Genomic DNA, 14,096 nt, shown 5'->3' with positions numbered 1-14,096 from the left:
AGATTCATGGACTTGTTTTGCAGGTATTGGTTGTTGTGCTGGTGCACTCTGACTGCCCCAATCTCGCTCAGCGCTGACGACTTCTCTTTGCGTTCATCAAGCTTGTTGCGTCTCTCGCTCTACCTGCAGGCTTGTCAAAGTCCTTCCCATTGGACAGCTCCCTGTTCGACAGCTGGCTCGCCCAGTCGGTTCAGATCACTGCCGACGACATGCTCAGCCAGTGGACGCTGGGTGCCCAACACCGGGACAAGAGCGGCAGCCTGCTCTCCGATCAGGTGGGACTTTTCAAGCCTTTAACGCTGAAGACTCCTCTTTTAGGGCTGCGGTTCACAACTGGCTGCTCCCGTAGGGTGTGTTTGTTTTTTGATTAGCGGGAGATTGACCTGCTAATTCCTTGTTGTTGTTCAGGAATGCAATCAGCCAATGGGTGCGATCTCTGCGGTGTTGGCCCGCGGGTCTTTTCAGATTATCTGTTTTGACACCCCTGCTTTAGACATGTCGTACCTTCAGCTCCACCGAAAATTTGCATTTTTAATAAAGTATATATAAAGTTTGATTCTTTTTTTTTTTTTTTGGTTCAGCAAATTCCAGTGGAGGCCAAGCTGAAAATGGCGCCTCCTAACCAGTTCACTGTAAACACTGTAAATGCTTATTAAAAAGAAATTAAAACACATTAGGTTATGTATATGCATAACCTAACCTTTCATTTCCTGGACACAGGTGAACGAGGAGGTACTACTTTCTAAAATATACAAGTAAAATTCTGAGAGGCAGCAGGAGTTGCTTTGACAGTCTGGCAACTTTTACAAACCTGCTTAAACTTTGAAACACATTTCCCCCTTCTTCTCCTCTTTTCTCCGCTCTCCTCCAGCTCCTCCAGGGAGAGGAGAGCCTGCTGAACCTCATGATGGAGAACTCCATGCAGTCCGCCTGGAAGACGCCTCAGCTGGGCCGCAAGCCACGAGGCGGCAGCAAGACCCGCTGCCGAGGTCTCCGCTCGCCCTCGCCCAGCCAGACGCCGCAGGTCGCCGAGGCCTCGTCGACAGAGAACCTGTGGACCGGCGCGGCCGAGGAGAAGTCCGGCCACAGGGCCGAGAGACCCCGCGGCTCCTCCAGGGCCCTGCACCACCACCTCCACCACCACCAGACCAGGAGCTCCGACCTGCACAGAGACCCGCCGCCGCAGCCGCCCATCTCCAAAATGGATTCCTGCCACATCTCGGAGGACCCGGACCGGTGGGACGGCGTCCCGCCCGGGAACGGCGTGGCAACGAGACCCGGGTCCGGTTTCACCGCCACCCCTCTGCCCCCGGCGTCCAGCCCAGAGCTCACGTTCCCCAACGGTGGTGGCGGCGCACGGCTCCGCCTCTCCCGCCAGGGTAAAAGCAGAGGGCGGGGTCTGAGCGGCGCCGGGGGCCTTGCAGAGCTGGAGCCCCGGGACGTCCCGCTCGCCGGGAAGGAGACACCCGGCCTGGATGGCGGAGAGACTCGGGGCTACTTCTCCGACGGCGAGCGCAGCCACACGGACGCACGAGTTGGCAGACGCAAACTGCGCCTGGCCCAGTTGCATTCTGGGAGCGAGGACCTGCTGAGGAGGAGCGTGCTGGCATCCTAAAGAGTCGAGACTCCAGATGATACAGAGACACGCACGCACTCAGACACGACTTTCCGAGCGGATTCCTACTGGCTGATTTCTTTGTTTTCTTCTCCATCTGTGCCCAGTGTACAAGCTACACAACATGGCTGTGATCAACCAGACGCTGTCATGTTGACCAGAGGACCCATCGTCCTCCAGCTCTCTCCTGCTACAGTTTTTTTTTTTTAATTTGGTGGGGCGAGGGGTATCTGAATGTAGCCATCTGCCCGTCGTCCTCACTGTTAGCTCGCTACCAGACGTGAAACAACCTTCAGCAAATAGGAAACAAACATTAGCTTTTCTGTTTTTCTAGATTCAGACTCTGTTCCTGGTCTTTGAAGAACCTGATTCTGGCCTCATTATCAGCCAGACTGATGGAACTTACACTTCTGGGCATTATGGTTATTATGATTTTGTCTTACTGTTGTAACTCAAGCTTGGCACGCGGTGTCGGTCGGAGGCGCATGCGGTTGAGCCCCTTTCAATGCGTTCAGTGGAAATCGACAGTTTCACAGCCGAGCTGAGCTGCTCTGTGTCTGTGTCAGGCAGCGACATTCTATTTAGCCTCGGAAAAAAAAGCACAACTAGCTGGTTGCAGGAGCTGTTACACAAGCGCTCGTGTGTGTATAATAGATGCTCACTCGGGGTTTGGAGTCAGCGTCGGCTCTGTTTGACGGCGCCCTCCCCCCCACCCCTTGGTGACATCACTGGGACTGTCACACAGACACATAGACACACAAACTACCAGAAGCGAATCCCTTTGGCTCACGTTGCAGTCGGTCGTCGGAATGTTCGGTCTGACGTCCGACGGCTGCTTTTCAGATTCTTCCCAGTGGTCAGTTTGAACTTCAATTTTATTTTTTTTTATTTTTTTTAATTTTGAATCTGTCCATCTATAAACTGTGCCTTCTGTCGCTTGTCCTGCACCCGCCCTGCCCCCCTTAATGTTAAAACCCCAATCGCTCCACCAAACAATCAGCAAGCAGATCAATCAGTCGTCTCTCAATCGGATTTGTAACAATCAGACGGCGCGGCTGTAGCCAAACTCGGGCTCCTTGTCACCTTAACGATTGTCTAGTGCCTGAAACAAGGATGTAAACGCAGCGTTTTGCCATTAATCTGCAAGGTTTTCTGCACCGTCCAGCAAAGCAGAATCACCCAACCCCTCCTCCCCACTATCAAAAGCTGCCTGCCCTGCCCACCCAACTCAACTCCGCCCCCACAATTGTATCGCCGGAGCCGTCAGCAAGCACCGAGTCGGGCTGCGTTGCTGCTGTAGCAGACGCACATGGAGAAGTTGACTCAAGTTAGCAGCCAATCAATCCATTTCTGCATTTTGTTTCTCCAACAGCTTCAGTACAGTGAAATTATTTGCTAAAATGTAGGTCATTTCCGTTCAGACTCCTTAATCTTTTAAATTTGAGGGCACAAATTGTGGACCAAGTTGCAGTCAAAAAATTACATATTCTAAGACTAATGGTCTCTAGAAGTGTTTCTCAAAGCCAGTCAGTTCCTTTAATGAGAAATTAGAGAAACAGTTTGGCCACAGCAGCTTTACGTGGCCCAGCTCCTGGTCACTGATGGCTCCGGTTTCTCCCGTTTGACGTATCCTGACGATGTAACAATCGGCTTCAGAGGCCTGCACACTTGCGCTCTTGGGTTAACATTTGTTTGTTACAAAGGAGAAGAAGAAGATTTTTTTTTTTTTTTATGAAACTGAGGTTTTGTTGTTCTCTCTCGCAGAGTTGTATTTTGTAACTAAAGTAGTCCGTGATATTCTCAGGGTTTGAAGAAAAAGAATATACTTCAAAAAAAAGAATAGAAGGTTTAAAAATGTATTGTTAAAGTGAAGAAATACAGAAGAAAAAGTATATATACCTGCATATTTTATCCTGTATACAGCGTGTGTGTATATATGTATATGTTAATGTATATACATACATACACACAAATACACTTAGACATATATATATATATATATATATATATATATATATATATATATATATACACATATATATATATATATATATATATATGTGTGTGTGTGTGTGTGTGTGTGTGTGTATATGTATATATATATATATATATACATATTTATATATGTATATATATATATATATATATATATATATATATACATATATATAAATATATATATATATATATATACATATATATATATGTATATGTATATATATATATATATATGTATATATATATGTATACATATATATATATACACAACTCGATGTGTGTATGTCTGGAAACTTCACTGTTTGAACTGGGATACATTGACTACTGAGCATGTTCCTCCTCAGTATGACACAAACATCAGCCCTGGGTTAAATATTCTCCACTCACAGATAATCTGCAGTTTTCCCAAGTTACCAGATACGAATCGGGCGCGTCGGATCAATCACTGCTTGCTTGTTTCAATTGGCATAGCCCTGCCCTTTTTTGCCTCCAGATTGGAGCGACCCCGTTGGAAAGAGCTGCTTTGACCCAGGCCTGATGCACTGACACACCTCCATGTGAGTTTTTCTTTCCCTCCTGTGTGAACAGCCTCCTGCCTATGCTCCTTATATCGTGACCACGCCAAAGACAAAAAAAAAAAGCATCTCTCAAGGCAGCAAATTTTTCGTCTTTTCTACACAAAGACACAACCACACACACACACACACACACACACACACACACACACACACACACACACACACACACATACACACCGCGGTTGACGAATGTTCTCGGTCCAGGATACCGCCACGCTCATCCAGATCTCCTCCTGGACCTTTCCCTGATGTGCATTTACAGTGTGGGAAGGGTCAGAGGGAGGGGCAGCCGGTTGCAAGCTGCTGTGGCCCAGCAGAATTACACACGTTAAGCCTGCATCCCTGTCAATCTCACACACACACACACACACACACACACACACACACACACACACACACGCACACCAGTGCTGATATATGACAGGGTCACAACATACAGGATGAATAGTGTATTTGTCTATGACTGCATCAATAAGGATGAGCGCCCCCTATTAACCCAAGAGAGTTATTACAGGTGGCGAGGCAGCTGCAGCCACAGCAGAAGAGTCACATTCTTATTTTTCACGTTCCCCCTTTTTCAGGCCACTAAGAGGTTGACGTCAGAGCCTCTGTGGTTCCAGGTCAGGACGAGTAGAATAACGTCAACTTCTGCATCGGCCGCCGTCCTCCCGAACAGTCGGAAACCGACTGTGATAAAACAAAACAAAAGAAAACAAAAAAACATACAACAAACGACAACAACTGCAACGGGGGGGTGTCTGGGAGCGGCGGGATCCTTCTCCTGGCCGGCTGTCAGCGCTCACCTGTTGCCGAGAAAAACATGGCGATTTCAGTATTCAGTGTTGAGAGTAGCCTGAATTTTGTAGACAGTGTTTTTAGACAGGGCCGCACACGCTCGGCCTTAACATGTGGTAGCAGAAATGCAAAGGCTGCATGGGAATGAAGGGGGAAAAACAAAACAAATTCAACTGGCTATGTTTCCTCCGCAGAAAGAAAGATTGATCCAGTATCTTGTGCGGCAAATTATTCTGTTGATTCGGGGGGGTTTTCCCCCTTGTCCTGTGCAGCCTTGGCATATACAACTGGTTATTATTATTATTATTATTATTATCATTCTATATTTACAGTGTGGCTTCAATGCCCTCTCCTTACGCTTGGTAGATACTGTAGACTGGAGTCTTTTTTTCAGGTTTTCAAGGTTTTTTTTTTCTTAAATCAATATCCACTAGAATACAACTTTAACTTTAGTCCTCCACGTGGTACGCCGCTGTGGGTTCGGGCTCCCGGGCCACCGGGTGCTCTGATTTTCGATATGTCATGTAACCGTCAGCGCACGTAGAAGTTTTGGTGGAATACCGCGGACCGTGTTTGTGTGCTCAACGTCAGCACATGTAGTAGCAGGTGGAGAAACGCACCCACGTGCTCCACCTCGGCTTGTGCTGAGCCGCTGGTGGAGAGCCAGCGCTTCGTTGCCTCGGGCACTTGGAATCCTCCCTGTAATTCACGAGGTTGGTGTGCACTGCACCGACACCAATGCAAAACCCTCTGGAAAGACATCACTTGCAGCGGCAGGGCCGGCTCCCTCACAGCTTCCTCAGCCAGGCAGAGATCATTTTGCAGACAGGAGGCGGATCAGGAACTCTGTTTTTTCTGTTTCTGATCTTTTTTTCTGTGGCTGTTTTGCTGGAAGCCAATAAACTCAAAGGTCCCCATATATCTAGTGGCAAATCTTTGCTTGATTAATCTTAAAAACAAAAAAACTCCAGATAGATTTCTGGAAACAGTGCATTTAGCCCTCTGTTCGCAGCCTCCTGCATCGATACTGGGTTTTGGCTGAGTGTTGGTTTGTTGGATCTTTCACATTTTTGGAAGCGGACGTAAACAAGGTCGTCTCAGAGGGCGAAGCTGACTCAGGTTGCCGCTAACCTTGGAGTGGTATCAGTGCCTTTTGTGACATCACAGAGGGCAAATTTCCAAAAGGTCTGCTTTTTTAAAAAACTGAAAAAGAAGAAAAAATGCATTTTTCTAATTTCTGGGAAAATGAGAAAAACAATTGTAATGTGAAAGTTTATGTAAAAAAAATCTATCTATTGATTGTTGCACTGAGTCTTGGGGAAGCAGGTACAGTCTTAGTTGTTGTGCAAAAGATGGTTGATGCAGTATTTTATAATTTGCTAATCTTTATATATCATGTCATAATTATCTGATTCCAGACGCATCTTAAAGTATACACTGGGCATTTTCAAAATTCAAAACTCTTTTTGTGTAATCCGAAAATAAATCATTTTGAATAATCTGGTGAGCAGTCACAAGTGATGTCTTCCAAAGGGGTTGCTTTTCCTCGGTCAGTCGCTTGGGTTTTTCCCAAGGTCACTAAGGATTGAATTTTTGTTTCTGAGACACAAACGCACTGCTTGACCTACATTCAAAGGAAACGTCTTAACTGAAGTGAAATATTTTATGTAGACGTTACAGTGTCAAGCCCTGAAATTGAGACCAAAGCTAATTAAATCAGAGCAAATTTCTTGACATTTTGAAGATTTCTGAGAGTGATTCAACAGCCGCTCTGTGCTTCTTCTCTGTGACACAGTTTGTTTCATTGTTGCTTTGCTGCCTCTCATCAGCCATAAAAACCCACACAGCTGCGTACCACTGGAGTTTTTACACACATCTACAATATTGTACAATACTGTTGGAATACTGCTTCTACTACTACTACTACTACTACTACTACTAGAGAATCTTTTTCATTTTCTGTGTTTGGAAAAAGGCTTGGGAAGCTGTTTTGATTTCCCTTTTTGTAACGCTTTAGCTGGCCGTCTCAACTCTTTTATCGAGCTTATAAACAGTTGACTCATGTTCCGCTTCCTCTGTTTTTCCCACTGACGCTTCGCTCCTCTCTTCCATTACGGCTTTAAGGTCTCAACACATCCCCACCGCACAGATTGGAGGTTTAGTCGAGAGCTGCTGTGGAGGCAGAGGCAGGCCCACTTGTTGGTTGTGAGGTGGCGGTTATCTGGTGGTGGTGGCGAGTCAGACCAATTCCCTGTTTGTCACAGCTCACCTTTGAACCGCCCCTGAAGGCCAGAGCTGAAAAATACTTTATTCACAAATACATCAAAACGCTGAAAACAAGCAGTTGTAATGCAATACCGTCAAGTTAAAGGTCAGAATTCGTTGGGTTTTTTTGGGCAGCGTGTCAGTTATTGAACTTCTTCGTTTGGTGGAACCGTTGCCAGGGAGCACAGTCCCTGTGCAGCTGTTTACATTTTTTTTAAGAAGAGGTTCCTGATCCTTAAAACATCAGTTAAATAAAAGATCCGTGCAAGCTCGTTTTGAAAGAGCAGAAATTGTCCTTGAAACTAAAAGCTTGCATCTGTGCAGATTGCCTCCATCACTCTGCCTCCACACCTCTTCTTCTCCTCCAGCCTGAATCCCCCACACCCCCACCCCCAACAAACAAACAGAGACACCTCTGCCGCTACTCACATCGCTCTCAGAGCATCAGAATATCGACAGGTAGATAATAATCATCGACAGAAGAAGAAGAAGGAGAGGCGGGGGAGGAGGGGAGGTTCCATGTCTGTAGCTTTAAGAGCAAATAATGATGGGCACGTTTCGTGGAAATACGAGTGAGGTGGGGAGGTTGGGGGGGGGGGGGGGGGTTGGTTAGGGCACTCTGCACGGCTCCAGTTTGAAGTGTTCACTGAACCAGGGCCAGCGGAGCAGACAGGAAGAGAACAACTTGTTCTTTCCCCCGTTGCTGTGTTTGCAGCCTATCCGCACGGGCGACTTAACAAGCGGCTAATATAAACAATGCCGTGGCCGTCCCTCCCTCTCAACCTCTCGCCCTCCGCCCTGCTCAGTGCTTTCTCTCCACCTCCCTCCCTCTCTCTCTCTCTCTTTCCAACTCTCTAATTCAGGTTCTTCATATCGCTTTGAAATTGCAGCCGCAGTCACCAGGAGCACAGCTGGTTCGCATGTAGCTTACGGCCACTTGTTGGAAGACCTTCTCTTGCTCTTTGTGTCTTATGCTCCCTGTGATGTGACCCCTGCTGTTCAGTTTTTGCCTGTGATTTAAATAGCGCAAACACAGCTGTTAGTGAGGTGACGCGTCTTTTTGGGCCCACCTCCTGCACTCCACTTCTTAAACCCCCCGACCCTCCTCCTCCTCAGAGTCTTCATCCCGTTCTGCAGCCACCTCCCTACTGAAGGTGGCCAGTGCCCACTGTGCGCAACGCTCCCCGTTCTACTGACATGTCACATGATTCGCTGACATCGGTAGGAGTCGGCCAGATGTTGTGATGACCATTTAAAATGCGGCACATTTAAATCATGAAATGAACTGAAAATTGCAAGAACAGTGATGTGTTAAAAATCAGAATTGAAGTACTTCCTCTCTCGTCCTTCCATTTGCCTTCTCTCTCACCTGCGGTGACATTTTTAGATATCATTTGCCGACGTGGTTTCACGCAAGAATCATCGGTTTTAAACAGAACTGGACCCGTGTCCTTATTTGTCCTTTTCCAGGTGTTAAAATCTCTGTTTTCACGTCCGGTCTCTCCTCCACTCTGCATCGGTTCTTCAATACAATAATATGAATGTTGCAGGAGTTTATCCTTCTGTATTCTTTGTTTCAAAGAATGTTGTGCCATTTGTTAATAGCAAAGAGAACTTGAACATATAAAAAAAAAATTGAACATATATGAAAAAGAAGAGCTATTTTAAATTATTTTTGGCTTTTTTGCTATATTTATTTTCTTGTATTAGAATCTTCTTTGTAGGAGGGAAAAAAAGACAAAAAGTGTATTTTTCATTAGTGCGAAAAACCTATTTTCTTCCTTTTTGTACAATTTCGATGTTTTGAGCGAGACTTTGAAAAGCAATATGATGATGATGATGATTATGTTTCCTGTGACTGTATCTGCATGCTGTTTGTGTTGCCTTAACAATGGCTGCATTCCACTTTGACCCATCCCCGACCTGCATAACCAAGCACCCACCCACCTACCCACCCCTTCACCCCCAATCTGACCACACCCCTTTCAATCCCCCTCTCATCTGATATCCTGTTCTCCCTGATCCGGTCCAGACCAATCCAGTCCAGTGCAGTCAATAAAGCAGTGCTTTCTGTGTTTAACTGAACTCTCTGCCTCACTGTTCTTCACAGTGTCACACAGCTGTGACTTTCACATTTCAGAAATAAGGTTGACAGACGTCTATTTTAGCTCTGGATCAGTCACCATCCGTTAAAATGTAAATTGTCCTTTTACTTTTTTTTTTTTTTGTCTTTTCCAAACCCACCCTTACTACCCGTCTTTCTGAGAAAGCGATAAATAGGTCAAAACCATGACCTTTTTTGACACGTTGCGTAAAAATATGCAATTTGTCCCATCCAGTGTTAACAGAGAAAATCAATCAGATGATATTTTTTGCTTTGCTCCTATAAGAATTATGCCACAGTGGTGTTACACAAGACAGTGGCAGAGGAGCCTGTGGCTGCCTGCAGGAAGGATAATGATCCATGGCAGCTGGTGAGCCAAACGCATCATTACAGAATAGTTAGCAATGCTCCTGACAGCGCAAACTTGTAATTTCTGGATTCAGATGTTAAGCGCATTGTTGTAAAACAATGATTCATGTTGAAATGCTCTTTTCAGATTTGTTTTTATCCATGCCTTCAGCTGTAAATTAGAGAAGAACCTTAGCCTGATGGTCAACACACACTAGCTACTCTACAGGGCAGGTTCTGTTTCTGTCTGCATTGAGATGAATCCAGAAAATGGCTAAAAGGCAAACAAAGCAACTTGCCAAAGAGGATATTGATCAGGAAGGCAGCCAAAAATATCCCAAGACTGCTCCGAACTCCAGTGTGCTTCAGTTAAAATTGAATTGGAGGAATCATTTTCACTGGAGGGTTTACAGTGAATTCAGAACTCTGACACTTATTGCAAAACACCACATCGGCTGGCAGGAGTTTTAATGATGTTGCAGAAGATTTGGTGGTCTGAAATGAAGAGTGTGGTGTGTGTGCTGGTGTGGGCGTGAGAATCCACCCAACCAGACCTTCCGGCACAGGGGTGCAGCTCCAGACTCACATAGACAGGGAGACTTTGCCAGGGGTCAACAGCAACAATGGAGGATCATTGCGTCATATTTTCCCAGTGGAGACAAAAAATAACAACATCAATCGAATCTAGTAATGAACAGCAGACAATCTCGAAATCCACACTCCTTATTTCTCGCAATCAGGTTTTCCGTTTGTCTAGGTTTTGTTTGTTTTTTTGCTATTCTTTTTTACGTTGTCGACTAGTGCGCTTAATCAAGGAGAGGCAAGGTTTTGGTTTCATCTTCGTCCCACGCAACAGAAGATGGTATTTTCTCCAACGCTGCAAAACGAGCGACTGCCAAACCACAAAAGGAGGGACAAATATTGAAGAATATCAAGGCGTCCATTTGATAATTGTTTCTGCTAGCAGCCAGTTTGTGGCACTGCCACAATAGGCGTCACATAGAATAGGGATGGGGTGCAGACAATAAATGAACCTTGGGAATAAACAATGTCATGTAATTGAACTGCCAATTTCTGCATGTTTCTGTTTGCATGATTGTCAACCCATTGGAATGTGAAAAGTTAACGTTGGTGCGACATCTTGTAATAGATAAAAAGGGGAGGAGTAGGAAGTATTGGGAGGAGACGGGAAGGAGAGATGATGGAAGTGGAGAGGGTTTGAATCGTAGCGCACCAGTAAAACTGAAGCAGTTTGCTTACTGTCAGGGAGTCATTGTGTCCAGCGAGATCAGAGGGGATCACTGGGAAACTTTGTTGCGACCTGACAGCGCATCTAGTTTTTTCCAGTCAAGTCAAACGGATGGCATTTTGCATGAGGAGCAGACCATTCTTCTCTGCTCCTCGGCACGTCGTTCTATGCTGATCTAATTATTTTTTTTAGAAAATGTCCGACATGGTGGCGCAGTGGTTTGTGCTGCTGCCTCACAACAAGAAGGTCGTGGGTTCGATTCCAGGCCTGGGACCTATGTGCAGTTTGCATGTTCTCCCTGTGTCCTCCTACTTCCTCCCACAGTCTAAAAACATGCATGTAAGGTCAATTGGAAACTCTAAGTTGTCCGTAGGTGTGCATGTGAGTGTAAATGGTTGTCTGGCTCTATGTGGCCATGTGATGAACTGGTGACTTGTCCAGGGTGTCACTCTGCCTTCGCCCTATGACAGCTTGGAGAGGCTCCAGCAGACCCCTGAGCTCAAGGAGAAGCAGGTATGGAAAATGGATGGCTGGATCATTGGGAATATAATATTATTATTTGACTGAAGCTGTCTTTCTCCTGTTGTCCTGTTGTTCATCCTTGCCACAAATATTGTCACTTGTAACATGTATATAAAAGAATCCTATACATCAAGAGAACAGAAACAAATACATGTTCAATTGGTATAAGTTAATCAAACACAATGTTGAAATACCAATATAGAGGGGGGGGGGGGCGGACTGTCGGGATAAACTGTTGGCAGCTGAAATCCACCATTGTGAAAGTGTGAAATCCAAATTAGTTTCAGGACGTCCAGCAACCAACGGAGGGAGGAAGTGGGCGGCCTCACACTTCTGCTACAATCTGATATACTGTCCAATGCAAACACACACACACACACACACACACACACACACACACACTCACACAGGCTGGCAACAAACTTATCACAGCCATGTCACAGGCATTTGAACTCCTCTTTTTATAACCTGCGTCGGGGAGTCTTGTGAGGTGCACTGGCTACGTCCAGCCCACTCCAGTATATTTTTCATGTTGGGTTTTCAAACCACCCAGGAAGAGCACAGGGTGTGTGTCAAGAGGCCACAGCAGGCTTCAGAGTTCCTGAAGAATTACTAGTCCTCCTGATCCTCTTACAGCAATAAACAATGGACACAGTGGGAAGGCTCGCCCTCAAAGATAGAGGTGAAAGGCATAAGCTGCCGTCAGTGTGAAAAACAGAATTGTTTTTCTTGCTCTTGGTTTTGGACAAGGCGGTCACAGATCAAGCCTTTCCAGAAAGAAAGCCTGGATGGATCCTTACAACATCTGCCCTCGAGTAGGAATGCACACAAAACAAAGGTCAGGAAAGAAAGTGATATTTCAGATGTTTGAACTCTCTGACTCGGATGAATATTGAAATGAAATAAATAGACCAATCAAAATTTATGTCGGTCTTTTACCCATGTATTTGTTTTGTAGAAAGTAAGTTTTGGAGAAGTTGATTCTCTAGTATAAAAACACATTTATCTTCCATCCACCGTTGTCTGTCCACTGCATAGTCCTTGTTAAATTAACTTTCAAATGAATCTTATAATCTAACATTCAGTGGTATGCTGGGAGTACTCTGCTGTGAAAAAAACAAAAAACTGAAACTGAACTGACTTTGTTCCTTGCTTCTGTGCGACTTCTCCTGTTCTCCAGGGTGAAATGGCTACTTTTCTGAAGTTTTTGTGTGTTTGTATAAAATCTTCCACACTATGGGAAATTCATTTTTAATGCTAATTGAAATGCTTTGGCAAGGATAAAATTATTGTTGTATTGCACATTACAGTAATATGACAGAATATTATGAATGATGCTGTCTCACTTAATATTGTGCCAATTGCTTAATTTACTTAAATGTCAAAAGTGTCAAATCTGAGGAAGCACATAACTTTGAATGTTGGATGAAAAAAGATCAACACATTTAACAGATGACCTCCCACTTGAAGAGTTTCTGCTGGCACATTTTTCTTTATTCGGGAAGCCGCAGCGAAGGCCTGCTCTCATCATTTTTTATATATCTTTATTTATTTATACATTGGCTCCTGGATGATAAAACATGGAACTGTCATTATAGTTGAAGCACCAACTCCTTGATTTAAAGTCCATTAACCAACTCTGTTTATCCTATTGACACAAATTGTTGTTAAAGTAGATCTGAGCCAACAACCACTTCGACCACAGTCAGGCTTCCATCACCCCCCACTATTTGTCCTGACAAAGCTGACAAAGCTAATTTACAGAAAGACATCAATAATTGAATAATTAAGCAGATCATGGTGTGGAAGACCTACTCACAATTCCATTCTTGCTTTAATTTGCAAAGTAAGGAGATTTTTTCAAAGCAAGGCAGTGCATTGACAGGGTGGTTTCAGAGGGTGACAGTAGTCTGTAAATGTAATGAAAACAGTTTAGTCAGAGTGGGCGTTGGGAAAGAGCCAAAATTTCTCCTTCATATTGCTCAGACACTTTAATAAGAATAAGACCGACAAATAGAAACCTGGTTGAAAAACGCCAGAGGACACGGCTGCTGTGCCTTCACTATACTACCGAGTCAAAAGACACAGTTTTGCATCTTATGCTGCTTCCCGAACTTTTCAAAGACCAGCTGTATTTTTCTCCTGAGTAAGTTGCTTCACTGTAAAGGAGGGGGGTGCGGGGGGGGGGTATCCTGCGTAGCATTTTTCAAAGTAATTGTGGCTCTGACTGCCAATTATCATCAGCACACAGACATTCCTTTAGTCCCAGGAGACGTCCACAAAAAGGTTTAAACTGCACTTCCTGACACACACTCACTCTCCGAAAAATGTTGTTCATAACGAGATTTACATATGGAACCAGGCATGGCGAATAGTATCAGTAGCAAATGAACTGAAGCTCTGTTTACTCTTATCTTTCAACATTTGTATTTCATTATTATGTAATCTGGTGATTCAAATGAGCTCTAGCTGCTCGGAATTTCCAGCATCAGCTGGCAGGTTTACCTTCCCAGCGACTTCACGGGAGCAAACGAGCAGCAAATACAATAGAGGCCAAGGCAAAGAGGTGGTGGATAATCTGAAAAACCAATCATGTCTCCAGTGTTTGCCATTGTGAATGTG

General features: G+C 44.8%; 1 protein-coding gene across 4 annotated transcripts in view; it reads left to right on the top strand.

Moving 5' to 3' along the window:
* The window catches only part of jade2 (jade family PHD finger 2), a 102,045-nt gene extending 98,538 nt beyond the window's left edge, over positions 1–3,507 (top strand). For 3 of the 4 annotated variants that reach the window (XM_076031906.1, XM_076031907.1, XM_076031905.1), the window contains 2 exons: positions 130–275; positions 872–3,507. In XM_076031906.1, the coding sequence (XP_075888021.1) occupies positions 130–275; positions 872–1,615 (890 nt within the window). In that variant the 3' untranslated portion in view covers positions 1,616–3,507. The remainder of the gene's footprint in view (positions 1–129; positions 276–871) is intronic. The other variant, XM_076031908.1, reaches the window with a different exon arrangement.
* The last annotated feature ends 10,589 nt before the right edge of the window (positions 3,508–14,096 follow it).

This window comes from Nelusetta ayraudi, unplaced genomic scaffold (assembly GCF_046127955.1).
Source record: "Nelusetta ayraudi isolate G7.1 ecotype Tasmania unplaced genomic scaffold, CSIRO-AGI_Nayr_v1 ptg000033l, whole genome shotgun sequence".
Lineage (NCBI taxonomy): Eukaryota > Metazoa > Chordata > Actinopteri > Tetraodontiformes > Monacanthidae > Nelusetta > Nelusetta ayraudi.
The sequence above is the reverse complement of the archived record's forward strand: the minus strand, read 5'-3'. Positions and strand labels throughout refer to the sequence as shown.